The sequence below is a fragment of the Psittacula echo genome, assembly GCF_963264785.1.
Source record: "Psittacula echo genome assembly, chromosome: 7".
NCBI classification, from domain to species: domain Eukaryota; kingdom Metazoa; phylum Chordata; class Aves; order Psittaciformes; family Psittacidae; genus Psittacula; species Psittacula echo.
In genome coordinates, this window is record NC_137740.1 from 49,950,142 (window position 1) to 49,976,772 (window position 26,631).

Consider the following 26,631-nt stretch of genomic DNA (forward strand, 5'->3'; position numbering starts at 1 on the left):
GTACGTACATATATATATGTGTGTTTGTGTATATGTGTCTTACTGTTTTCTGACAGGAGGGAGTGAAGAGGTTCATGTGGGTGTTACTGGAGTAATACTGAGATTTCACCTATGTAACGGAGCTAGATAATTTTTTTACCTTGCTTAAATTCCAATATTCCTTGCCCCACTCCAATCTGGTAATGAAGATGAGAAGCTACACAGTTTTTAATGTAGTTTCTCATTTGTTGTGCTTCATAACCTTGTGGTCAAGGGAGCGTTTTCTTTGTGCATGTGCATTGAATTTGGTGAATCCAGGAAGCATGGATATATTGCATCTGGGTGGAGTGCTGCAGCACGTGTACTGCACATCTTGTGCTTCCCAGTTATGCTGAATTTATCATGTATTTTCATGCACAGCATGGAAGTGCACATTCCCATGTGGTAAATCCATGCTCCCCTACTGCATCTGAAGGTAAAAACATCTGGAAGCAGATGGGAACCACCAGAACAACTCATGCAGTCTATTCCTACCATCTTTCGTAAGTGTTTTGCAGAAGTGGGCAACCAGACTCTTGTGGGAATGAATTGTTCTGGTGGATAGAGTCTAATTGTAGCTACCTCCTTTCCAAAAAGCTGTATGGTCCTTCCTCCTGCTGTCACCGCATGTACCTTCACTGCAGTATCAATTCTGCTTTAAGAGAAGATGATGGGAGGTGGCCACGGCAAGATATCTCTGGGCAAGGGGAGGACCAAACATGAGTGTTCACCCTGAGTTTGCTCTTTGCTTATGTCTGAGAAGCTATTGAAGACAGGGTGACTGGATGGAGGCTGCTAACAAGATAAAATCATCCTGGAGGGTGTGCTGTGGTGTGTGAAAGGTTAGAAACCCTTGTTTTTAATAGGACTCTCTATGGTTTTTATGCAAGAGAATTCCTTTTCTGGCAATGGTTGCTCATTGTCCCATTTGCTACACACTGTTGCCTGTTGTTTGATTTCTTTTTCACTCTTATTCGACCTTTTTCCTGGTATTTGAGTTGCTGCTGGTTTTCTCTTGGTTCAGTTGATACTTGTCTATTTTAGGTTTGATGTGTATGATTTATTTTTTTTTTCATCCTAGTGTTTTCAGTTTTTCTAGCTCTTTTCTGTTACATCAAAAGTCAGCAGTTTGATGAAGTTCCAACTGTTGTAGCATATGTAGTTTGGCTTCATTATCTCCTGTTGCCTTAAACTGTAATCTCTAACAAAATTTACCAAGCAGGATGCCAAGTGTGCATGAGGGGTTGAATGCTGTAGATCTGTGGGTGTTACTTTGCTTTGGATACACTGAAAATACCCGTCTCATCTTTCAGGATTAGTGAATAATAATTTGTGTGACTTCATCTACTGCTGCCCCTAAAGATTGCATTGCTTCAAGACTGGTCCACGAGTCTTGAGGTCATCTGGTTGTCTTTATTTTTGCATGAATTGCATTGTGGTTCTGGGTTGAAAATACAAGTGGTGTACTAGATAGGGTAGATAGAGTGGACCCTTTGTGCCCAAGGACATAGCACATCCCTTGCAATTCTTTTTGTATTAAGAGACAAAAACACCAGAAGGAGGTGAGCTGCAGTGATGCTGTGGGTTTGAGGTAATGCTGCAAAAACCAAGTAACTGTTTAAAAGAAGCAGAAACAAATTGAAAGGTATTCCTCCCTTTTGCTCTACCTTTTTTAAAGTCCAGATGGGTTCACTGGTGATATTTGTAGCACAGGCCAGTAAAAGTTGCAGTGGTTCAGCTAAAGGGGCAGTATGTTATAGCAAGAAACAGGGGTAGACTGAATGTAGAAAGGCGTTTCTCAGGCCAGCCTTGCTTCTACAGGAAATGTTTTGTGTGAAAGAGATGTGGAGAGTGCATGGATGCTGGCAAACTAGTTATTAACAGGAAGGGAAAGCATCTGAGATTTCCCAGGCTCAAAGGAGAACAGAGTAGACTTCAGAAACTGTTAAGAGATCTCTGACAAGAGTGAGCAAAGATAAAGGTATGGAAGTATTTCTGTGCAAGCCGCTTGGCACAGAGTAGGGTATTCTGCCTGAAAAAAGGTGACCAAGTGGAACCATGGGAAGTACAAGTAGGGCTTGAGGTTTCTTTTCTCCTATTAGGTCACATCAAATAGATCTAGGAATTGGCAGGTTTAAAAGAAAACCATTTTTCTTTTTTTGCAGTGAATAATTAACCCCTGAGACACATTGCTGCAAGATGATATAGTTCTAAAACTTTATGGTTTAGACAGACACAGTCATGAGAGAAGAAATACGGTAAGGGTCTGGGCAAGTAACTTGGAAGTATCAGTGTATTCTTGCCCTATTCTTATGCTTTTTCTTATGTGCATCATCGCTGTTGGGCAAATGACCTGTGGCCTGGTCCAGCACAGCTGTTACTTTCTTCAGTGAAAAAAATAGCTGGTGGCAATTGCCTATTGTTCTGATATCTATGGTAATGTAGCTGTTCGAACAAATCTTTTAAGTTGGTAGTACACCAGCACTCTGGCCATTAAGCTTCGTCAATATTTGGTTTAGTAACTTAATTTTTGTATTTGGCTACACTTGTATTTATGTGCTGTGGAGAATTCTGCTGATTGATTGAAAAGATTGAGTCTTACAGCAACAGGTCTAATTTCATGATGAAATAACAGTGAAGCATTCTAGATAACTGTTCTTGTGCTGTTGCTTCGTGTTTCCTCAACTTGTGTGAAGATTAATTAGAGGCCAGGACCTTCTTTTTAATTTCTTCTAAGTAGCAGATGGACCTCTTCGTAAGAATCCTTCTACTGGGCGTGTGTGTGTGTATTGGTAGACAAAGCCTGTAAGGACTTAGGTTCCCTGGCAAATTGAATGTTCAGTGATTCATGCTGGTTGTCGAGTAACGTAATACTGATAGTCTCATCCTGTCTTGGGTTAAGAGAGATTTCAGTGATCTGTTCTAAACATGAAGTGTTTTGGCTCTCAGTTCAGGGAGTTGTGTATGTTTCTAGTACATACACAACTGTTTTTCTGCTTCCTTTTTCTCATACACTCACTACAGTCACACTGGCTATCAGGGAAATTTGGGGTTGAATAAGCTAGAAACTGCAGAGGGATTTTTCAAGATCAAGATCCTATCCTTATATCTTCTAGTTTAGAAAGAGGCCAGTTTTTTCTAAGAGGCTGAATTGTTTGGATTTTGTCTTTCCTATTCATTCTTTCTCAGCCTGGTTGGAAGCTGGTTACGTGGGGATGGTGGTGGGGGGTGTGTGTGTTGAGGACTTTTTAAATTAAGTTTATGCAAATTCATTGTACACCTGGACTTTCCAAAATGGAATAATCCATTTGCAAGATGTGCTTTGATAGCATGATCAAGCTTCTCCTAATGAATGCTGCTGCATGTATGGAACAGTAAAGATTATTTTTTTCCCCTTGTAAAATATGGTGTTTGATTGCATTAAATATACACAATTTATTACCTTCAATGTTTATGCAGCTGAGGAACTTGGAATACTGTATTGTAGTCATATGAAAAAAAGCCATACTTGTCTTCCTTAAGCATGAAGTGGGCTGATGATGGACCTCACACAAGCCTTTTCTAGAGCAGTCGTTAAGTGTTTCCATAGTTATTTTGTTTGCTTTGTCCTCATTGCTTCATTTTACCTGCATCTGGAGTTTTGAAAACCGTGTGTCTGCAGAGGCCTGATGGGGTTCTGTAGTCTGAAGCGTCTGTATTGGAGGCAGCAATAGGCTTTGCCTCATTCCTTTCAGCTGATATATATCTGCCATTAACTCTTTCTGATGCTATGATTGCATTTTCATGTTGATTGGCAAAATTCGTTTAGTGTTCTTTCTCATTAAGCTGCTCGGGCATGTCCTCTGTCCCCAGAGACCAATACTGACAAATGATAAACATTTTTGACACCTGTATGCTTTCTGTCCTACTCCCTCCTACTACTCATGATAATGACTGTGTGCTACTCCTGCCTATCAGTGATTATAAAAATATCTCTTGGCTACTTAGCATAGTTTGAAACTGTGACTCAGCTTTATATCCTGTGCTTCAGGTGGCTTTTTGACTCCCAAGCCCTGTAAGACCAACTTCTGCTTACTTTTTTTTTTACTTTGCACGTATTCCTGATTGCATTCTGTCTTCCTGAATTATGTACGGTGTTTCTGAATAACTGATTAACACTGCTTTGGCCTTTATACTGACAAGTTCACTATGCAGTATAAAATCAGGTTTTATTCCAAAGTGTTTCTACTAATAGTTTTCTGGGAATAATGTTGGTCTTTCTGAACAGAATCACCGTGTTTGTTTGTTTACAATACAATTTTGAAACTGGTTAAATTCCATGAGTAGATTTTTGAGGAATGATTATCATTTCAGTTTGAACTTCTGTTTATACAATTATAGTACCAGCAAATGATACGTATAGTTCTGTTCTCTAGCAATATTTGTTCTGTCTCCACCCTGAGAGAAGGTGTATAGATTGCTGAATTTGTACACATGTGTAATTATGCAAAATAAATGTTCAGTTATCAGATTATATTCTGAAAAGAATAAGTCATTTGCCTTTAATAAAACACTTTTTTAAGAGTCTCTGATACGTATTCTTTTTTTTCTTGACAGTCTGTGGTGGACGACTGGATTGAATCATATAAACAAGACAGGGACATAGCACTTCTGGATTTAATCAACTTCTTTATCCAGTGTTCAGGATGTCGAGGTACAGAACATTGGAAACAAGTTGTATGGAATAAATCTGATAGTCATACAAACGTGTATTAGTACAAATGCTGGTAAAGGTGTGGGAGACACACGGATTGGTACTCCTTGTATGCATGGTTTATGTAGAAACGTTGTCTACGTTCAAGAATAATTTTATTTAAAGCTTGTTTGTCAAGGGCCTACCCTTTCTTTTTCTCATTTCCCTGTCATCCTCCTAAAGTGTACAAATCCTTACAGAGACACTCTACTCATCAGCAAAAGGAGACAAAAGACCTGTTAATCAAGGTAGGCATATCTTTACTTCCCCCTCCTGTTTCTTCCCTGATTTTTTACTATGAGAATTAGTAGGTGTAGCAATACCTTAACTTTGCTATTTTTCTTTCTTTCTAGGAATGATGGATTTTTTTAAACCGAAGAGGAAGGAGTCAGACTTAAACTGACTTTGATTACCAGGAAAGATTTCTTCTGGATGAAGCACTAGTCTTATTTCTTTCTCTGTTGTAATACTTTATCAACTCAGCAGCAAATGGCCTTCCTTTTATACCCTATTTAAGCAGTCTCCATTACCAGGCATGTGGCAGTCAGTCTTTCTAGCGTTCAGTTGCCACATGGCACCTTCTAATGAATTTTACATGTGTTGTCTTTTTTCAGTTAACTCAGCCTTGAAAAGAGAGAAGGGCAGAGCTCTACTCTCTCATTAGCTCCCAGAACCAAACTATTTTACTGTTTCCTATGCTTCCTATAATTTGCCTTGAGTAGAATTGAAAATTACACACAATTCAGAAATTCTTTTTCTTCATTTTGTAACTGATACAGAAATATAACTTCTGATAATATCAAACCATCTGGGTAGAAGTCCTTTCTTTCTTAACATGAAGTGAAGTCTCAGGTACATCAGAGAAAAGAAGTATGAGTTGTCGGCAGCTTCAACAGCCCTTTATCATAGCTTAGGGAAACAAACTCTGCTTTGTGGAAGCTCTGGAAAGCATTCTGTGAAGCTTAGGGTTTAGATTACCAGCCTGTGTCAGTGTCTGTACTGTTCACACAGATTCCCTAAAATACTTTTCAGGCTTGTCTGGCAGTTCACATGAAAAGTAGCTGTATTCTGTTTGCTTTTTTAACACTCTCCTAAAGGTATATATGCTAAAAAAAAACCCAAACCCACAAGCTGCCTTCGAAGAATTTGGGTAGCATTAAACCAAAGGGATTCTTGGCCATATGTTTTTATTCTTGTTGATGCAAGCTTTTGGTGAAGGCATGTCATAAATATCTTCATTCCCCTGCTGCTCTCTAATTTCTACTTCTTTTCTTTCTCCCTGTTAGAGAAAGCAGCACTCTGACAATCTCAGAAGATTCATATTTTTTTAGCCTCTCCTTACTGACTGATGCAGGCTGAATGCCCACTGTCAGCCATATGCTGCTGAAGCAATTGCTTCCCAGAAAAGCTTTCTGTTATTGGCTGTGAAGCAGCAGCGCTTCAAGTGGCTGATGTCATTTACTTTCCTTTTGTTTTTAAATGGTGACTTTCTCTCTATTCGCAGTACTCTGCCTTGTGCCCTCAGGGATATCCCTCTGCTGAGCTTGCTCTAGTGTGGCCTTCTAGTCCCAAACAGCAATGACAGGAGAAAGGAAGCAATAATTACTTCTTCCCTGAGTTTATAATCTGGTGGGAGCTATTTATTTCAGTGTTAAAATTTTTGCAGTGGGGACAGTAACAGATGTAAACCAGTTCTGTACTTTCCAATTTCCAGTAGCATGCTTTGTTTCTAGAATAAGTAAAGACTTCATTAGAAGAGAGTGGATTTTATTGATAGCACTGAGGATAAAACACGTATTTGAGTTCTCCTTGATGGAACTGAGATATGGAAATTTTTGGATGTTCTGTATTTTGTGAGGAAGACCGCTTTTCTTTTTTGTAGGCAGATTATATGCTCTATTAGGGCATTTTAATTTCTCGTTAAAGATTTTGCTGATGTTCTTGCTTGTTTCTATTTCTGATAAATAACAGCTCCTTATCTGTTGGCTCAACGGCTGATTTATCTTCCTTAATAGTCCTTAATTTTCTTCTTTTCAGTTGGCTCCACTAACGCTGTCTCAGATTGTCCAGATTTCTTTCCCAGTGTTGGATCTAAACGCTCACTGATAATGTATCTAACTTTGTGATCATTAACTTGAAGGGAGGAGGACAACTCACTTGGGAGAAGGTTCCTCAGGAAACTTGGCAAGTGATGCTAGGTTTATAAATCTACCATTTTAACAGTGCTTAAGATTATTTGATAGCTAAATATATATAAAATACATTTAACTTGACATTCTTTCAAAGGTTTTAAGCAGGTAAAGAACATATGCCTATTTTCTGACTTGAATTTGAAATCATTTAGGCACCAAGCTGTTTTATTTAGCAACAGTATTGACCCTGACAAAAATATCTTTCTGTTCAGAGAAACATTGATTTTTACATATTTATCCCATTCTCTTGGCCAGTGCATACGCTTCAATGAACTTCTTAGCATCCTCCAGCTTTGTTTAGAGATGTTCCTGAAATGAGAAGTGATCTCTTGTAAATATGAATGAGCAGGCATGGCATGTAAATTATTAATACTAAAAAATTGTAAAATGAATTAATTCTACAGGTGAACTGAAGAGACCTCTGCAACTTAAAACTGAATAAATGTAAACCAATTATTCAAGCACGTCTGTCTTTTGTCAGCTCTTTCCAAGTGTCTTTTTAATCAGCTGCTTTCTATATAATGTGTTCTGATTCATACAGTAATGTCCATTAAAACGTGGTTTTAGTATGACTTCAGTAATCTTTCTGGGATTTTAAAGGCACATTTGGTATAAATTAGAAGTTTGTCCTGTTGAACTACCCAAAGCACTTAAATTCAATAATTAGAGTTGCATGAGACTTAAAATCACTTTTCGTGCCATCTCTCCACTAGTTTGCCTACTCACTACGTATGTTTTTTGCCTTTGCTGATTTTGATTACAAAGAAGTGAAAAGTTTCTTAAGCATTTTTTGTCTTGCTGTTCCTTTCTTCAAGAATACCAACAAAACCCGCTGCCTTTCACAGTTTGTCTGTGTAGTCTTCTACATGATGCTACATGGTATTTCTGTGGTAGAAAATATGTTAACAGGGACTGATAAATTCACCTATTCACTTTTTGTTTCCTACCCTTGTATAAGGAAGATCTTGTATGAGACAGTACCTAAGAGAGACAAAAAAGTTAGTATTCAAATGCTTTTTCTTCCTGGAAAAACAGCAAATAAATGCTGTTTACAGTCCTTGGAAAAAAACAGCTCTGTTGATAGTAGATATTTATTATCCACAGTATTAAAAGTCAGTGAAGCAGGTGGTGTTGTGTTTACCTTCTTACTTCTCTGTCAGGAACTTAGTTTAGGAGTTTGTATTTTTGATAACAGGAACTTTTTGAGTTTAGGGTGTCATAATGATAAACTGATGTTTCAAACAACTTTCACTTGGCTGGGGGTAGAAGTATATCTGTACTACTGAGATTTTTGTTTCATGTGCTGTCCTTTGGTCTGTAGCATTGTGGATACAGGCATCCTCCTTTCTTGCAGAAGAGTTGCAGGTCATTGTTCAGAGTTTTGGGGGGTGGAGTTGCCAGCTCTTTTCCATTCTAGGAATGTAATTTTGCTTTTTTCCTCTTCTTCCTTTTCTTTTTATGAACACTTGTGTAAAGCACAGCATGATACGTGGAGATCCCTGAGCTAGTTGCAAGCAAGCTGAAATGTCTAATCAGCAATATGCATGCCCAGGTCCCAGAAGGATTATAACTGTGTCAGGATGATGTTGCATCTGGGCTAATTAGCTCTGCCTCTCAGACTGAGTAATTAGCTCAGGTATCATGCTCTGCTGCTATGACAACCAGGCTGTTTCCATTTCTGAAGCTCTATGGATTTAGAGCTGGCTTGGGTATCTGCATTGCTGTGTCTGCTTTTGCCTTCTGTTATTGATATAAAACAAACAGCAAACCCCACGAGCACTCTGACCTTTCTACATTTTAAAGGAGAGCCATTCTTGTGAATAGATATATTTTTTTTCCCTAACCAGAAGCAATTAGTGCTTGAAACAGCCTCTTAAGCTGTGAAGAAGAAACTGACCCGTTGAGCCCATGTAAGAGAAGAAGCTTTCTTTTGCAGGGGAAAAAGGTCTCTCGCATAGCTGAAGAGGAGAACTACTTAACTACTTTAAAATATATAGTGAAATTATTCCCATGCTTTCTCTCCTACTGCTCTCCTTCCCTCTCATTTATAACTGATAGGTAAGCCAGAAACCTGTCAGTTCTTCATCAGACTTTCAAAAGTGGTTTAATCACTGCTTCTTCTGCTAACCTTACCTCTATCAGACAGCTGACGCACCAGTTCCTGACAGAACAAAACGGGTGAACATCTCTTACAGTTAAATTATTAGCAGTGTTGTAGCCTTCACTGGTTTGTAAGGAGCTCTCCATTTAAATAGTTTTGTGGTATGGCTCTGAAGTTGTTTTTAGGAGTAGTTGGTCAAGGATGCAGGTGAATATTCTTTATTTTCTTTTCTCATCTTCTCTTTTTTCCTCTCAAAATTTTCTCTTTAGAGTCTCTTGCAGAATCAAATATTAATGAACAAATGTTCAAACTGGCACCTATCAATGTTGATTGCTGGTGGTGTTAAGGGTTGGGTTTTTTAGGTTGAGAGTAAGCAGGAATCTGTGTGATTAAAGCAGGACATCTTTATGGTAATTTTCCTTGTGAATCAGACACTTGGGGATCCCCGTTCTTCTTCCAGCTTGAGCCTTGAATCTCTGGTTGTTCTCACTTATTCTAGTAAGATCCTCTGGAAAATTCTATGATTGAATGGCACAAACTGAATCAGCAAGTGCAGGAGTTAGAAGTTAGCTTGTTCAAATACAGGATGCACGTTGATACTCATTTTTATTAATGCTCTATGCTCTTAATTAAGAGCAAACTAATAGATTTCTGTTTTGTCAAAGGAAGGCTAAAACTAAGCAAAAGCACTGTAAAGTGGACATTGTGTGGTCTGGAAAAAGAAAAGAGCAAGCAACTGCTTCTTTTGCCTTTGGACAGGATTTCAAAAAGCAGATTAGCCAGGAAATAGTGTTGTTTACTCTTGATTAATAATATTTTCATAGGGGATATAACATTGTAAGTAGAATAATGGTTTAGAAAACCTGTATCTTTTATCATTTATTTGTACACAATTTTGTGGTGAATGGAATAATATTGCTCTATACAGATGGATGTTATTGAGCATGGAAAGAGAGCTGCTTGATAAATATAATTTCCTGCTAATGGTTCTTTCATAAGGATCTGCAAATTGTCAGTGAGAAATGTTGCTGGCTTTGGCATCTGTTAAAAAGCTTTATCTCTTCAGTCATTCACTATTAAAAAGTTGATACCATAAATGCTGAGTATTTTGAACAAATTAGAAAATAATGCTATTCATTGCACTGGAGCCAGTATTTTTATTAAGGATATAAAGTATGCTTTGTCACAATTTCTCCAACAAAATCCCTTTTTAGTGTGTGAATATAAGGAAGAAGTTGCAAAGTGAAGGGCTAATACACATTAAAAAAATTGATACTTGTACATTAAGTCATAGTAATGTCAAGGATTTATAAAATATTTTGTATGCATAGTATACAGAAATAAGTACAACCCCCCTTAACTATATAATACAGTTAAAAACATGCTGTTAACCACACTCAAAAACTGGAAAGGTAAGACCAAAAGATGGAAATTACTTAATTTTAATTTCATGTGTGGTGTAGATAAACCAGATCCTAATTTTCTACTTCTTGTTTCTGAGCCTTGGGGTCATTTCTATAGTGTGTTTATCTTGAAGGGAAAGCTCATAATACTCAAACTGAAGGTAACATGCGAATTATTAACTGGCTTGGGTGGAAGATAAATCACATCACCAAGACATGCATCAGATGTTTCATCAGTTCAGTTGTTTGAATGAAGATAAGTAAGATTAAAATGTTTGTATCAAACACTTGACAACTAATATGGTTACAATCAGTTTTTTTATGAAGTACAAATTATTGGCATTTGTTGGCATTCTTGAAAGTAAAGCTTTAGTTTTGTTGTGTGTATCATTTTCTAAACCAAAAATGTTTCCAGTATTTCTTCCTTTTTGCTGCTGAATGGTATCTGTACTTTTCACCTCATGTACTCTGTCTTCCTTACTGCTTGGTTTGTTGGTTTTCATTTGAAGTAGTGCATAACATTTTATAGCAACTTGTGAATTAATGGCATCTTTTTCCTGAAAGGTGCATCCTACGACTTCCAGAAACTAGTGGGGGGGGGGAAAAAACCACAGGAATTTGCTGACCTTTCAGTACAGGAGACATGAATGAAGGGCATACTGTTCTGTAGTTTCAAAATGTGAATGAAATACCTGCTGTGTGAAGGTCTGACTTCAGTCCAAGAGTGCACCTTATGAATTGGTAACAGGAGGGGCAGTAATTTAAAACAAACATTTTTCTGTATTACTTGCTACCTGAATATATTGAAGTATTCATGTTTCAAATATGACAGCAGAACAAAATTAAGGTGGTCGAAAATCAGCTATTAACAAATTTATTCATATACAGAATTTGTGATAATGGAGTATTTTAGAGCAAATATATAATGTAAAGAAAGACAAATTACTTCTGAAGTGACAGTTTAAGGGCAAGTTCTGCACTGCCAGCTCTGTATAAAATGTTCAAATCTCTGCTGAAAATGAAAGCACTCCTTGTAAGCATGAAACAAAGTCTACGTTCTACTCCTGTGTACTCATAAGAAAATTCATAGCTTGTCAAATTATTTTTGGCACTGCTCACTGGAGATAAATTGTGTAAGGCTTTCAAATGTTACTACTTGCTTTCCACTGTATTCATTTAATTACATACATATTGATCTGGAAAGTGGTAGGACTCATATGACTGCAAAGTTACTGAGATATCTCTCTCAGATTGCTTTAATGCTGCAGCTTAAGAGAAGAGCAATAATTACCTCTTTGGGTTAATGATTCAGAATAGTTGTTGTCTTACTAGCCAGATTTGTGTAATTTCCTCTTTATTCAGGCTTAGTTTGTTTTCTGTATAATACTGATTTGTTAAAGGAGAGGACACCTCTGAACTAAGCAGATAAAACATCAGTTGGATTTTTTGACAATATTTTCTAAGACTTATGAGCAAACTATGCCCGTGTATGAGTTTGTCTCTACCTAAGTATTAGATGAATTGCTGGATTGTTTTTCTTTTTTAGATGCCATTGATGATAGTTTCTGTGAAGAAAGGAACTAATTATGAAAAGGAACCAAATATCACTAGATCTTAGCACTTGCTTGCTGGATTAGAAATAGGAAGGGTCCTTATGTCTCTGGTCTTTCCAAAGATGCAAATTCTGCTGAAGGTTGAGTCTGACTTTTTCCAGGCCAAGGGTAGGAATTAAATTCCACAAATGATCTTTCTCTCAGCAAGCACTGCAATCATGATTCTCTTTCTTTTTCATTAAGGCATCCATGGATTTATTTCATGAAGTGCGATGCTAATACACATTGCAGTAATTACTTTTGAAGAGAAAAAGACTGGGATGATTAAAACAGTCCACATCCTAATGGAAAAGTCTTATTCTCTGGCACAAAGAAAGTGGTTGCAATAAATTCAGAGTTCTCTGAATGTTCAAGCACTCAAAAGTAGCTGAATATAGAAGAAAAGCAGCCTGGGTTTCAAAGGAAATTTGGAAAAGGAAAAAGTGGGCTCTTAAACAGATACGATCCTGCTCACATTCCACTGCTACCCACTTAATTCCTTCTTTATGTCAATCTGATCATATTGCCTCAGTCATCTTTAACCTCAACCATGATCAGTTGAACCTTCCGATTTTTCACCCCCTTTTAACCGGAAGTTAACGGCAGTTTCTGCCAGTGCTAGGGTCAAACCCATTACAGGGAAGCCTAGTGTAAAATGGCATTGACTTCCACGTTGTTGTCGTCTGTACTTGCATGGAATGCTTTTGTGAACCTCGAAGGGTGGAAAAGGGAGTTGTGCAGAACTGTTATCAGATCTTGCAGGAACAGTGAGGAGCTCCCTTGCCAGCAGCCTCTGTACCCTTGTTTAAATAAGGAACTCATAACCCCTAGCAGAGCTGAACCAGGTTTTTGGATAGCTGTCAGCCACTGAGCAGTGAGCAGTAGAGAGTGTTTGCATTTCGTTCAGTTAGCACCCTAAGCTTAAGCTTCAGTTTCGTGCAACTGGTGTTTGTGCTCTACACCTGTGGCATTGGGTCTCTGTGTATTTCAGTTTGAAACTGCATGATTTCATAAAGGGATGAACTCAGAAGTTACGAGGTTGAAACACCTTTGATTAGAAGGCCTTTTTCTCTGAGGAGTCATCTGTGGAGTTTAATAAGCACCATCTGTTGTGGAATTAAGTTTCTACAAAGTCATAATATCATCTGTTGAAATACCTTTAATGTAGCTTATCAGTTTTACTACAAACTCTACTATTTATTTCATCATTATGGAAATAAGTCTTATTGATAACTTGTAAGATCTTGCGACTAGGCAAATGTGATAATGGGAAAAGGGCCTAGAAATATTTTTAGCAACTTTTGGGAATGAAAATTTATTGTAGATATATTTAACTACATAGAGTCAGCAATATTATTTTAAATAACCTTTTTCTTAGACTCTAGAAATTATCACTTCCCAAAGTTATCAATTGTTAACCCTCTAAAATAAGTTTTATTTCAGATCTAATTTACTATGACAAGAATACATTTCCTATTGACTGTAGAATCATGGAATGGTTTGGGTTGGACTGGACCTTAAAGCTCATCCAGTTCCAACCCCCTGTCATGGGCAGGGACACCTTCCACTAGATCAGGGTGCTCCTAAGCCACGTCCAACCTGGCCTTGAACACTGCCATGGATGAGGCAGCCACAGCTTCTCTGGGCACCCTGTGCCAGTGCCTCAGCACCCTCACAGAGAAGAACTTCTTCCTAATTCCTAATCTCAGTCTCCCCTCTTTCAATTTAAAGCCATTCCCCCTTGTCCTGTCACTACAGGGTTCTGTCCAAAGCCCCTCTCCAGGCGTCTTGTAGCCCCTTTAGGCACTGGAGCTGCTCTAAGGTCTCCCCTTAAGGAGCCTTCTCTTCTCCAGGCTGAACCAGCCCAGCTCTCTCAGCCTCTCTCCAAGGCAGAGCTGCTCCAGCCCTCGCAGCATCTCTGTGGCCTCCTCTGCACTCGCTCCAACAGCTCCACATCCCTGTGTTGTTGCCCTCAGAGCTGGATGCAGGACTGCAGGGGGGTTCCCACCAGAGTGGAGTATAGAGGGAGAATCCCCTCACTTGACCTGCTGGTCACCCTGCTTGGACATGGTTGGCTTCTGGGCTGCAAGCGCGCACTGCCGGGTCATATTCAGGTTTTCATCCACCAGTTCAAAGCAGGGACTCATGTGCGCTAACACATTTGCTTTTAAAGAAAGAAAAAAATAAATTCAACTATTATGCCTCAGTAGAAATTCTGATTTCACCCTGATATGGTACCCTTGGTAGACTGTTGGTAAACCATATTCTTTCCAGGTTCAGAGGAAGGGTCTAAGTTTGTTTTCGTATCTTGCTTATTTGTTTGCTGAGTTGGGTAAGTGACCAATGAGTAGCTTTTTGCTGTGAATTATGAGAAGATGGAGTTCATGGATCAGCAACACTTAAATTTGTAATTTTCCAAGCAGCTGTTGAATTGTAAGTATTTCAACCAGTTTCCACTGAATTTACTTCCAGAAGATGTAATGATTTCTGTTAATATACAGAAGAAAATATACGCCAATCAATTCATGGTGCCACTTGTAGATATTTCAATAACAGATTGGAATTTTAAGTCCTGATTATAAAGGAATCATAAGAGATTCAAACAGTCTTAAATTCTTTATCTGAGTTACAACGGGTTTAATCTTAACAATATGATGCAGAAAACTTGGGTGAGGTGCTTTGCTTTTTGTTTTCATAATCTGTTATTATTGTAATTGTAATTTTATTTTTTTTAATTAAATTTAAATTTTTGCTGGAACTCCAGTGTTCTGGGGCTAGCATCAAGATAGAGAAAGTTTGTAGCTGATGCAGAAATTTGACTTACTGGTGTTGTATGCAGAATACAGCTTATTTTCCCTTATAGGATGTTTCCATATTGGATGTATTTTTTTGACAATTTAGAACTAAACCCATGGATTAGAGTTTAATTTATAATGTGTACTTGTGGTTACTTCTACTTTTGTCAAACAGGTACTTTTTTTTGTTGTTGTTGTGGTGGGAGAGGACTCTTTTTAACCACTCTGTATGTCCTGTCTGGTTCACTTGCAGCTGCTTATAGAAGAATGTGTCGAACAGGAAGGATACCAGCCCAGGCCCATTATAAGCACTTACAAACCATTTTGTCTAATAGCAGTGAAGGATGTTCTCACTCTTAAATTTGTTTGATATCTAATTTTCAACCCTTTTTTTTTTGTTTTTTAACCTTTTCCTTGTTTCCGCGGTAGCCTGTGACAGTTGGATTATACTTCCATGCTGTGTGGAAAAATCACTTTATTTAGCTGCGATACTTCACTGGCTACTTCCCTGGAATTTTATTTTCCAGGCATAACAAATAATTCAAAATAGATCTTTTCTGCCCCACATGGAATTTTATAGAGACTTCTCATAACTCTCTTTTCATCACTCTTTTTCATTTCTTTCCAATTATTCCTTTGTATTAAAAAATGTATCAATTAAGATCAAAGGGTGACTCTCCATTCGTATGATACATATGACCTGATCTTAGATGCCATGGTTCCTTACCTGCTATCTCAGCTGTGACTTCTGCTCTAAGTTTCTGAGGTATCTGCATTCAAATGAGGACTTGATGTAAACATTTTGCTGATAAGGGGCAGTGCCTGGGTTCAGCAGTTCAAAAAGTATTATCAGAGTACAGTTATAATTGCTGGGTACACACGCTGTTTGGTCTTGAGAAAGACAATATTTACAGTCTGTAAATATTATCTATTTAATGTGGTATATTGCTTTATTGTTTTGGTTGTCTGATACGTTGCCCAGTGATTACTTTGTAGTGCTACTTTGCATGTTACGTATATAATGCCATAATTATTTCTTTTATCTCCTTAATTGGGATATAAAATTAAAGTTGGATTTAGTTTTGACCGTGTTTTTGTGCTTGAATGGTAGCTTAGTATGCTTAACTCAGTGATTACAGAGGTGTTTAATACATTTTAGAGAGAAAAAAATAATTTTGGGGAAGGAAGGAAGAGTTTTAAGATATTCAAAGTAAGTTAATTGATACTAACTGTGTACTAAAGTAATAGTAATATAGTATAATGTAATGCATATTAGTGTAGTCACTGTTTTGATTATAAAGTGTATTTATTGTAGTATACAGTGTTAATAGTTGAGCTTACTTGCACTGCCTGTGCTCCACTTATGGTAAGGTATAAAATCGAGGGCGATACTATGGACCAGGTTTAATACTGAGCTGTGAAGACATGAGACAAATTAGAGATAAACTGCAGGGCTTAGATTTAGATTTAACATTCATAAATGGATATCCCGTTTCTCTTAGAAACACACAGAGTTGATCTTACTAAGTGGTTAATGTTTCATAGTGCTCTGAAGGAGACTGGGCAACAAGCTGCTCTTGGGAGAGGTGAGCATCTGCACTCCTCACCCCCTTGTAGTGTTCCTCTGTGCCTGCCTGTGCCGAGCAAAGCTAGCAGTTCATTCTGTTAAGAAACAGGGAAAGACATTGCACTGCTTTGAGAAATGCATTTAACCCTTAGATGTTTTTAGACTTTGATCTCATGGAAACAGTGAAAAGTGGCAAGCATTTTGAAAATGGGCAATCCTTTATGCATTTATTTTTAGTTCTTCTCAGCCTGTAATTACTGAAAAAAAGTACTAAACATCCCAGGAAAAAAAAAATCAATTACATGCACGAGATCTCATTAATAGGGAAAATTTAAGGAGGAGGGGAAACTCAAACATCTGTAACAGTGGAATGAAAGCTAAAAAGGTAAACTTGTGCCTTTAAATGCAGGAAAGTACAAGGCAAAAGGAAGAAGTTATGGATTCCAAAAATTACGAGAAATGAATGTGTTCTGTGAGGACACATTTGTATAGATGGGCTTAGGAGAGGCAGACAGGTGTACATCCCAGTGGTTTAGCTTTGCTCCAACAGCCAAAATAGCAGTATACTTATTTCATCTGATGAGTATGTTGTGGGGCTGCTTTAAGCTGCTGCAGAATGATAGAGCCAGAATATACAGCTGAACAGGGCCATAAATTAAAAATGTGACTCAGCTTTTTAATCCTTTCATCAAGGAGTTTATCACTTTGCTGATTTTACTATAGACTTCAAGGAGAACTTCATGCGAGAAGGACAGCAAAGCAGTTACCAGACAGTCTGTGTTGACATGGAGTTACAGCTGAGAATGTAGTTATGCCAAAAAAATAAAAAGGTACTTTACAGAAAATTCAGTATTATGGTTAACCTGTAAAAGGTGAGCATATGGCAGTAAAGATATCCTGATATTAATACTTCCAGACATCTTAAACTGGTAGTGGGGGAGAGGAAGCGTTGAAAAGCCTTCAAAGGAAAGTTTGCCTGAAGTGCTGAAAGTTGGGGTTGTAGGCAGAATTCTGAGCAGTTTGTTACAGAACATTGAGAAAACTAAATGTTCTTTGCAAACAAAACATCAGCTTATAGGTATGTTAAAATATTTTATATTCTTTGTATTTTGCCACTTTAAGGGTTTTTCCACCAAGCTGTAATACACAACCAGAGGAGTAAGGTGGCTCCTTTATTCTGTGGCTGCATAAGTGATGTTTTGCGTCTTGATATCTACAAAGAAGAGTAGTAGTGGCGTGATAATTCGTGATGTATGTACGGGGCCTTTTTTAACTTGGGCAAAACACACCATTTCAAAGAATACTGATACTAAAATTTGTAAGGTAAAGCAATCTGAGAGGAGAATGTAAATAAGGTTTAAAGCCATTTTAGAAATTAAACCTTCCTTAACTTGCAATGTTCTTCTGTGTTTTTCTTCTTTCCCTTTTGCTTAGTGATACTTGATTAATTTTTCCCCTTGAGTTATCTTTGTGTTAATTAATGTAGTCAAACTCTTCATTCCCTCTTGTATTTCATCTGCTATTACTATGTATTACTATTTCTATATATATATATTACTATTTGTCTTTCAGCACTTTTTTCAGGACATGCTGCTTTATCACTTACATAAAGTTTTGTGTTTTTTTTTTTCTAGTATTACTAAGTTTAGCAAGGTGTATCTTTTTTTTTACATTGTGTTGTCAAATACTCCTTAGTGAGTCTAAGATATCCATTGTTGAGAAACAAGTTACATGTTGGTCTTTCTCAGTTTTCTGCTCCTTGGTTCACATTCCCAGTTATATTTGGTCAATGCTGCTTGTGATCTGTGTGTGTTCCAGCAGGTTATCTTTTCTCAGTTCTGAGATGACAGTTCCCTCTTGCATTATAGTTTTTTACAAGCATATCCAGGCTTTTACTGATTTTTGGCTCTAGTATGTGCTCTCTTGTTCTCTTACACATGCCAAGGCATGTTGAGCAACTATTCATTGTGTTGTTTTAACTTCACTTTTAATATGGTGCTTCCTCTTATTTTTTTCCATAGTAGCCAAGTTCCAATCACAAAGGAAAAGAAAAAAGATTCCTCAGGGGCTTTTTCTTGTAGTTTTACCCAGTTTTTCTTTGTAAATCCCTTATAAATAAAGATCCTATCTCTGCTCTGTAGATGACTAATCCAGGCACAGAGTCATTGATATAAAAAGCTTTTAAGACAGCAGATAGAGTGTCCGTGCCACTCCCTGTAGGGATATTTTTTCAGAGAACATATTACATGTTTAAACCATAGCTGTTAACTGATTTTCCTACTCAGTCTCTTCAGAGGTCTTAATGACTGTGCTCAGAGTAGCTAAAAGATTTCTTAAAGGTCATGGAATGGAAACTTCAAGTTCTCAATTTTGTAGAATATAAATGTATTTGCGATAAGGAAAAAGCTGGACTCTAGCTTAAGCCCTCTTCTTTGTCCTCTCCGCTAAGGAAGGGCTAATTCAAGCTTTTTCCCTTTTTCTTAAGTTTAAGGATTTTCTTTAACCTATGTGGAGGACTGTTACATGTACATTAGTACATGTACACTAGTCAGTGTACACACAGTTACAATTGTCTGTGTGCTGCACTTTTGTGAATCAGCCCATGAGACTGCAAGGTAGATGCCTGGAAAATGGACAATGTGCCATTATGGACCATCTTTGAAACAGTCCTGTGCAGACTCTTACAGGAACTCAGAAGTGAAAGAAAAGAACAGTCTGCAGCATCCTAATCAATTGAATTAAGACCACCTTCTTTCTTCCTGCATTCGTTCATTTGCTGTAGCAAGAGCTGCAGACCTCAGCGATAAAATAATTTCAGCTATACAACTCCTGTTCACTTCCAAATGAGTTCTGTTTTCTGCGGCTAATGAGGCTAGACAGAATAGTAGATGGGCATGTAAGTTGGTGACTAATCAGAGCTGACACACGAAGAAACTAAATCAAAGTTGCACAGAGCATCGTAAGTTGGGCACAAAGCACAAAGATAATGTATTTTTTGCATGTGATTTCTCAATTCTTTAGACAAAGAAAAACCTCTATACGTGCGTTTGGATAGTCAAGAAGTAAAAAGAGGGATTGGAATGAGCAAACACTCCAATAAGAGGAAACAATTTTATTTTTTCCTAGCAAAGCAGGAAAAAGAATTACATGAAAAAGAAGAACTCTCATCTTGCATACTTTTAAATGAGGAGAGAATGATAAAGGCATGGCTTTGGGCTTTTTTTTTGCATTGTCTTTTCACGGTCATGATCAGTAAATAGTTTTTAATATACTCTTAAATAAGTGATTTCATGAGAAGCTGAACTAATGAAGAGCAATTTCTAGTGTATCTGTGTTGATCGGCTACTGAATTACACAAAAGCTGCTGATTGTAGTCATGAAGTGTGAGATGCTCTGTATGAGAGATGATGTTCTGAATGCCATGGAATTCTACAAAGGATTTGGAAGAAGCTTGTAACTTTTTGGAAACTAAAAAAGCTACGTAGGCAAACACTGCTGGCGAAGAGGTGCTTGTGCTCCATCTGAAGCTCTTCTTGAAGAAGCAGCAGTATTCATAGTGTGAGTGTCTGCATCTTTGTCCAGGCTCAGTTAAAGGCTGAGACAGATTGACGCACACTGGGGTCATGGTTCAGACTGTGCCTGAGTGACCTCGTTGGCTTCTGTTCACCTACCTGCTTTTGTAAAATTTATTGGGACATTTTATACCCAAGATCAGCCAGATTTGGTTTAAATAGTTCGGAATTTATCAAGCAGCGTGTTTATAGACAGAAGTGCGCATGTCTCATCTCCTTTTTTCGGATAAATTGAAAAAAGCACAGAAACTTTTCATGTAGATGGTGGCTTTCATTTAATGAGGGGAATCAAATGTTTTAGATAGAAGTTGTTTTGAAGGTGTTTCGACATTTCCGATTTCATTTTATGAAGCACACCAGCTTGCATCATTAAAAGTTCTTCAGCTTTCTGCTGCAGCTCTGTTTGCAGTGCCCACAGTGTCTTTTTTACTATTGTTGTTTAACATGTCTGAGGTTTTTTTCCATCATATAAGTAATATGGGAAGATACCAGTCAGTGTTTGCCTTGTGCAGGGTGCTGGCCTTTTGGGCCTGCAGAGTTCTGTCAGGCCTTTGGCAGTACCCGCGTGTGTCACAGCCCACAGCAAGGCCTGGCCTGGTGCTCTGAGGGAAGAAGGGTGCTGTAAGGATTCTGTTCCTCTCTTTTTGTTGTTGTTGCTTTGTTTTCTTTCTTGTGAGGTAGTTTGGGGTGGTTTTTTGTGGAGTCTAGAGCCTGTCACATCAGTTTCAGATCTTTAGAGAATAACTTCTCTTTTCTAGGTTTTTTTTAGGACTTCTCTTTCATTTCTTTACTTTCTCTGAGAGACACTCAGAAATAGGGCTAGAAATAAGAGTCACAGAGGACTGAAGAAAGGATCAATACTTCATCAGGGAGAGCAGAAAGACTGAGGGAAAGAGGGCGGATCTTGGCTGTGTAATCTTTCTGTGATAGCCTTTTGCCTATCTTCCTGGTAAGTGGAGATACCATGTTCTGTGGAGTTTTATGTTAGGTATTGGGAGAAATTTAGACATTGACTAGCAAGAAACTTGGTTCTCTGATAAAGATCCTTTTGGCAAAAACATTGATGAAGCTGGGTTAAAGGTTGATGGTATGTGTGTGTGTCACTGCCGAGCTGTCTTGCCGGTGTGAGCCTGTAGGTGGGACAAGGACATTCATAGAAAATGGGAGGAAGGGTGAGCAGGCTTCTGAGGTGAATGTCTTTGGTAGATGTTTTCTAAGGAAGAGATCTTGAAGTTCTTTGCAGTAGGAAATGTGGATAAGTGCAATTTGGTTAGAAGAGGCTGCCTGGATTTCCAGAAGGACTTCAGTGGAGTCCTCACTCTCCTGAATGGAGGTAGCTGAGGGAACAGCATTGCTCAGTCAAGAGAAGAGAAAGGCGTAAGCGGGATCTTACCTACTCTCTGAAATACTGAGAGACTAGAGAGAACATGAAGCTAGACTCTTCATGCAATTCCATAGCAATAGGAAGACAGTTTACAGGTACAAGTTGAAACATGGGGAAATTCCACTTTGACATAACAGAAGACAATTTTGCTGTGAGGTGATTGAGTACTGGAGGCATAAGGGCTCAGGAAGGCTGTGGGAGCACAGTCCTCCGACATGTTCAGAATTTGCCTGGGCAGCCTGATATTGTTGGCCCTGCTTTGTAAAGGGTTTGCACTAGCTGACAGGAATCATGCCAACTGAAATTATTCTACAGTTCGAAGGAAAATCCGTAGCTGTGAGTTTGTCCTTACGGGAACAAACATTTGGTAAAAATCATAGGGAAATAGGACAAGAATAAATCACCTGTTACTTTAAAATCATAATTATCTATTTATTAATCTCAAAACTGGTGGATTAAGCCTTTTAGTTACCCAGAAGAGCATATAGTAAGGCATCTGTAGCATATGTAGCCTCTTCTGGTATGGTGGAACAGAGATCCATTATTTCTCCTTTAAGGAGTACTCAGTATCTTTAAAACGGCTTGGGGGTTTCTTGTAATTGCTATTAAATATTGTACAAAGTACAAAAAGGATATATTGGTACATGTTAAGTATAAAGTATTGGCACAAAGCAGTAAGTCTTAGCTGACTTTGCTATTATATCTTCCTACATTTAAATTGCATTGTAAGAAAAGACACCTGGTACCAAGCTTCAGTTCACAGAGCAGGTACTCCTGTTGATAACTAGCCTAACAGCCTAGGACTAGGACTGTGTGTAATGAACATAGGCATAGTTACAATGCCTATGGCCTCTTGTTAAGCAATGGCAATATTTTTACTCTGCCCTTGGCTACAAAAATGCTTACACAGTTATGTTCTATTAGTGTGCTCGTTTGTTGGGCTCTTCTCCTGTCACTGGGCACCACTGAGAAGCACCTGGTATTTGCACCCTCCTATCAGGTATTTGTACACGGAGAAAACATCCCCACCCAAGAGTGGAGAAGAGCTTAAACTCCTGCTAGACCCCTCACCTTACAGAGGGAAGCTTTTGTGGTTGCATGTTAAAAGCACAAGTGATGGGTGAGTCTAGATATGAAAACAGTCTTTGATAAAAGCACTTTAAAAGGATAGATATACCTAAATGGACTTAGTTCAAATATTATTCATTGCTGTATCTGACACTTAATTTTCAGATCTACCTCCAGGCTTTTATGTTTGTCTTGCTGGTTATGAGGAACTTCTGACAACATGCAGCCAAAGTCTGGTTCCATATACACAGTGATAGGCTGTAGTTACTGACGTTTTGCTCTTGGAGCTTGCTGGCATTGTAAATAATTTGAAAATATCACCTCTTTGCTTGGCAGTGCTCTGAGAGGTGAAGTTAAGAATGAGAAATAAAGGACAAATTTATGTGTATGCATATTGGAAACAATAAAGAAACCTGCCTCTCAAAGTTGTGTTGCACCTCCATCTTGAGCATTAAATGTAGTTCTGACCATCCAACTTCCAAAAGATATACCAAATTAGAGATAAAAACCCAAGCAATCAGGAAGAGCGTGGCAAATAGGGAAACAGGTATTCATTCTTGGCAAAAAGATCCCAGGCTTATCAAATAAAATTATCAGGCAGCACCTTTAAAAATAGAATGAGTTACCTTTTTCAGGAATACAGAGCTAAACTGCAGGTTTTATTGATACACTGTTTATGTCTATGGAGATAAAAACTACACATGAATTATGAGATGATAGATCTACTAGCAACTATTAAACCCAATAGTCACAGTGTGGCTTAACACCCTGCAGTTCAGGTAAATTAATCTACTGTCAAATGCAAAATTCATCTAATGATGACTTGTACTTGCACTCTTCCTAATGGTTAGTGCCAATTACTGCATGCAAAAATCCATTTTGTTAGTTTTTGTTTCATCGGGTCCATGAGGAATATTTTTCTTACCCAGCATTCCCATACAGCACGTGTGCAGGAAACTGCAGCAAGGAGTAGTGCTCACAGAAACAAATCTTGGAACCACTGGTTCCAATAACTTGTTCCAGAAATGAATTTTGGAACCACTAAGTAAACAGGTGGAAAGTTTCAGAGGAGCATAAACCCCAGAATACATTGGAGTCAGTGCTTTTCTTCCCTCCTCAAGCATAGGTGCCCTCCTTGATCACAGTCTTCTCATTCAGCTAAAACCTGAAGTGGACTAAAGTGAACTGAGGCAGTGCAGGGAGTCACCCCATGTGGCTGCTGGGATGACTGCAGTTGTGGATGCTTCTAAGTGCAAAAGCTTTAAGACATTGCTAGGAACAAAGAGCTGCCTTTGGGAAGCAAAGGCTCCTGTGTTCATGTCATTTACTGTTGTTCAGGTCTGAAGTTATCTGACAAAAAGGTGGGTGTTTTGTGAGAATTACTACTTCAAGCCATCAACGGATTAAAAGATCTATTTTGTAAAATCATTCAGTATGAATACTAGATAGCAAGGTTAGTGGCTTTGGTTATTAATTATTTTGCTTCTGTTTCTCAGTCAGTGACATTAACATCAAGATGAAAAGCAGCTTGCGGTTTCCAAATGCAAATACTGTAGAGCTGTATCAAAACAGTATTATCTGCCTTCAACTCAGAGTAAGGAAGTTCCCTTTGTCAAATTTTTAAGACTTGAACACATGAAGTGTACTATTTTTTATGTGTTAAATTATGTAGGCCTACTTCTTTTTTGACTAGGAGTTTGTGAATTAGCATGCTTTTTTCCTCAAGAGCATTATTTGTCTTTTTGTCAATTTCATTACTGTGAAATCGTTTGGCAGTGTTGACTGTAAGCTTTAATTTTATCTGTTCTAAATAATTCAGTTGACTGTCAGCATCAAACTTTGCTCCATTATTATTCTTTCTTTCAGAGCATTTGTATCTGTTATTTTTTATATTTCTATCAACACCAATGCTTAAAATAGGTCTGTTGAAAGGTTCATTCCATTCTGAAAACTGACCATTTTTGCTAGTTTTGCTTTCCTGTATTTTAATCTGAAAACTTCATATTGCATGTCAGCTTCCTTAAGAACTAAGACGAGGAAGATCACTTTAAAAATATATGTGTTGCATAAATGTGTTGCATAAATTTATGACTTTGAGCTATGTGTTGATGCCTTATAGAGCTCAAACAGGCTTGTGATGCATTGCTTCACAAAAGGTAACATCAAGCCTTGAATAGGCCTGCCAGTTCTGTAGTGAAATCTAATGGTATGAAGTTCTTTGGGTCACTCCTGAATTCTTTAATTTTCCCTTTTTTTTTTCTAATATTCAGGGTAATTTAAGCAAGTAGCAGTAACTGGAGCTTAGGAATTTCATAGGATTGGGTTTCTTTACAGTAGACCTTAAGTTTCTATCACTTTTTTCTATAAGAATGTGTACTTTTTCTTCTTTTTATCTCAGCAAGGGGAAATAATTGTTGGCATGAATCATTGTTGCCCTCTTCATAAAAATTTCTCATGGTCTTCAATGTATTTCTTCCCATCCCTGTAATGATGGAATTGTTGCCTTCACTGTTACCTTCTGGATCAAATAGCATTTCAGTTTTTAAAAAATACGGCCATTTAGAATTGTATGAAAAACAAGTTACATACACAAAGTTATCAACTTCTTTATCTCATTCAGAAATTTGAAGTTCTTAATGTAATATAGTGTAAATATAAGTAACAATTCAATCATTCCGAATTTGGGTATTGGAAATAGCAAGGATTTGATACTAAGATTCTACTGTTCCGTGCAGTGAGCCCTATGATAGTCAAAACAATGTCTTCCAAGCTTTCTTGATGTTTTTGACAACCTTTAATACTCCTGGTTGGCTGTTGGCACTATTAATATTACTGATTGTTTTAAATCGGTTTCCATTTTAGTGAACTTAAATGGATTATAATAAGGTTTCCATACTGGGCATGACATCTTTCTTTAGGCTGAATTTGGTTGTGAAAAGCCAGCAGAAACAGTTGAACTAAATCTTAGAATAAGAAAAAAGTGTTTTCTTATGTTTAGCATATGTAAACCAAAATAATAAGGATTTCTGAGCCTTGTATTGTGGAGGAGGTAAGTTCAAAATGCTTTAATAGTGATCCCTTTGAATGTACCTCTTTCTCTGCTAATGACTCTGTATGTTATCTGTAGGTGACACCATTGGGCACATAAAGAGCACAGAGTTGGAACTGTAGGTGGCAGTCAGGCGTTGGGAGGAGAGAGCACAAAAGGGTCATAAGAATGATGAAAGGACTGTAACGACTAAAGTTTACTCCATTCCAGAGCCGAGATTCTATTGCAGATTTTCTCAGATTTAACATCACATTGCAATAGGGAAACATGTCTCTGCCCTCAAGTATCTGTTCATGATGACAAGTAACAAATTACTTTATTTCTCCTCATTGCTATCTGGTGGCAGTCTGTTGTATTCATATGTTTCTCATACAGCTTGAGACTTACAGTGGGGCTAACACAGTTCTGTCTAATGGCTTTTCTGGTCTTTATCTAATTCAAGAAAAATTGCTTGGAAAGATTTTTAGCAAAATGAAGATGTGTAAATCCAGGAAAAGGAGCTTGCCACACAATCCTTGTACTCTGTAACAGTTGCATTTGTTCTGAAATCTAGAATAGCTTTCTTGAAAATGTCTAGATAGTGATAGAATGGGAGAGAAGCCAGAAGTTTCTGCTGTAGATGTCTGCTATGAGCCATCAAATCAAGAGGGCCATGTACAAAAGCTTCATTGTTGTTTTTTAATCAGTATGTAGAGTGGTAGGATGTACAGTAGACTCTGAGGTAAAGGGACTTAAACTTAGCAAGGTGTTATCAAAGAGTAGAATATAGCAAGTTAAGGATTGTCCAGTGAATTCTTATAGTGTGGTGGTGACAATTTTTCGATACAAGAGATGGAGAACACAAACGGAAAACACTCTCCTTTAGAGCTAATTCTCATTATTGGGATGGCAATTCAAATGAGTTCAGTCATTAGAATAATAATATTCCTAGTTCTGTGAGAGCAAAGTGAAGGGCAAAATAATGATAATGGTCTTCAGAAGTGGTAAAGACTATACTGAAAAAGTAGATACACTGAAAAAGTAAGTACACAAGTCTGCATGGGAAACGCAACCAAGACAAAAACAAAATAAGAGCTTCCTCTTCCAAATTACACTTAAGTCTTGAGATTATATTAAATTATATTCAAGACTTGAAATATAACTTGAAATTACATTCAA

The 26,631-nt window shown here is 37.8% G+C and overlaps 1 protein-coding gene across 1 annotated transcript in view; it reads left to right on the forward strand.

Moving 5' to 3' along the window:
- STAG1 (STAG1 cohesin complex component) overlaps positions 1–26,631 on the forward strand; it is a 181,281-nt gene that overhangs the window by 68,612 nt on the left and 86,038 nt on the right. The window contains exon 5 of the mRNA XM_080622692.1: positions 4,615–4,711. Within this exon, the coding sequence (XP_080478818.1) occupies positions 4,615–4,711 (97 nt within the window). The remainder of the gene's footprint in view (positions 1–4,614; positions 4,712–26,631) is intronic.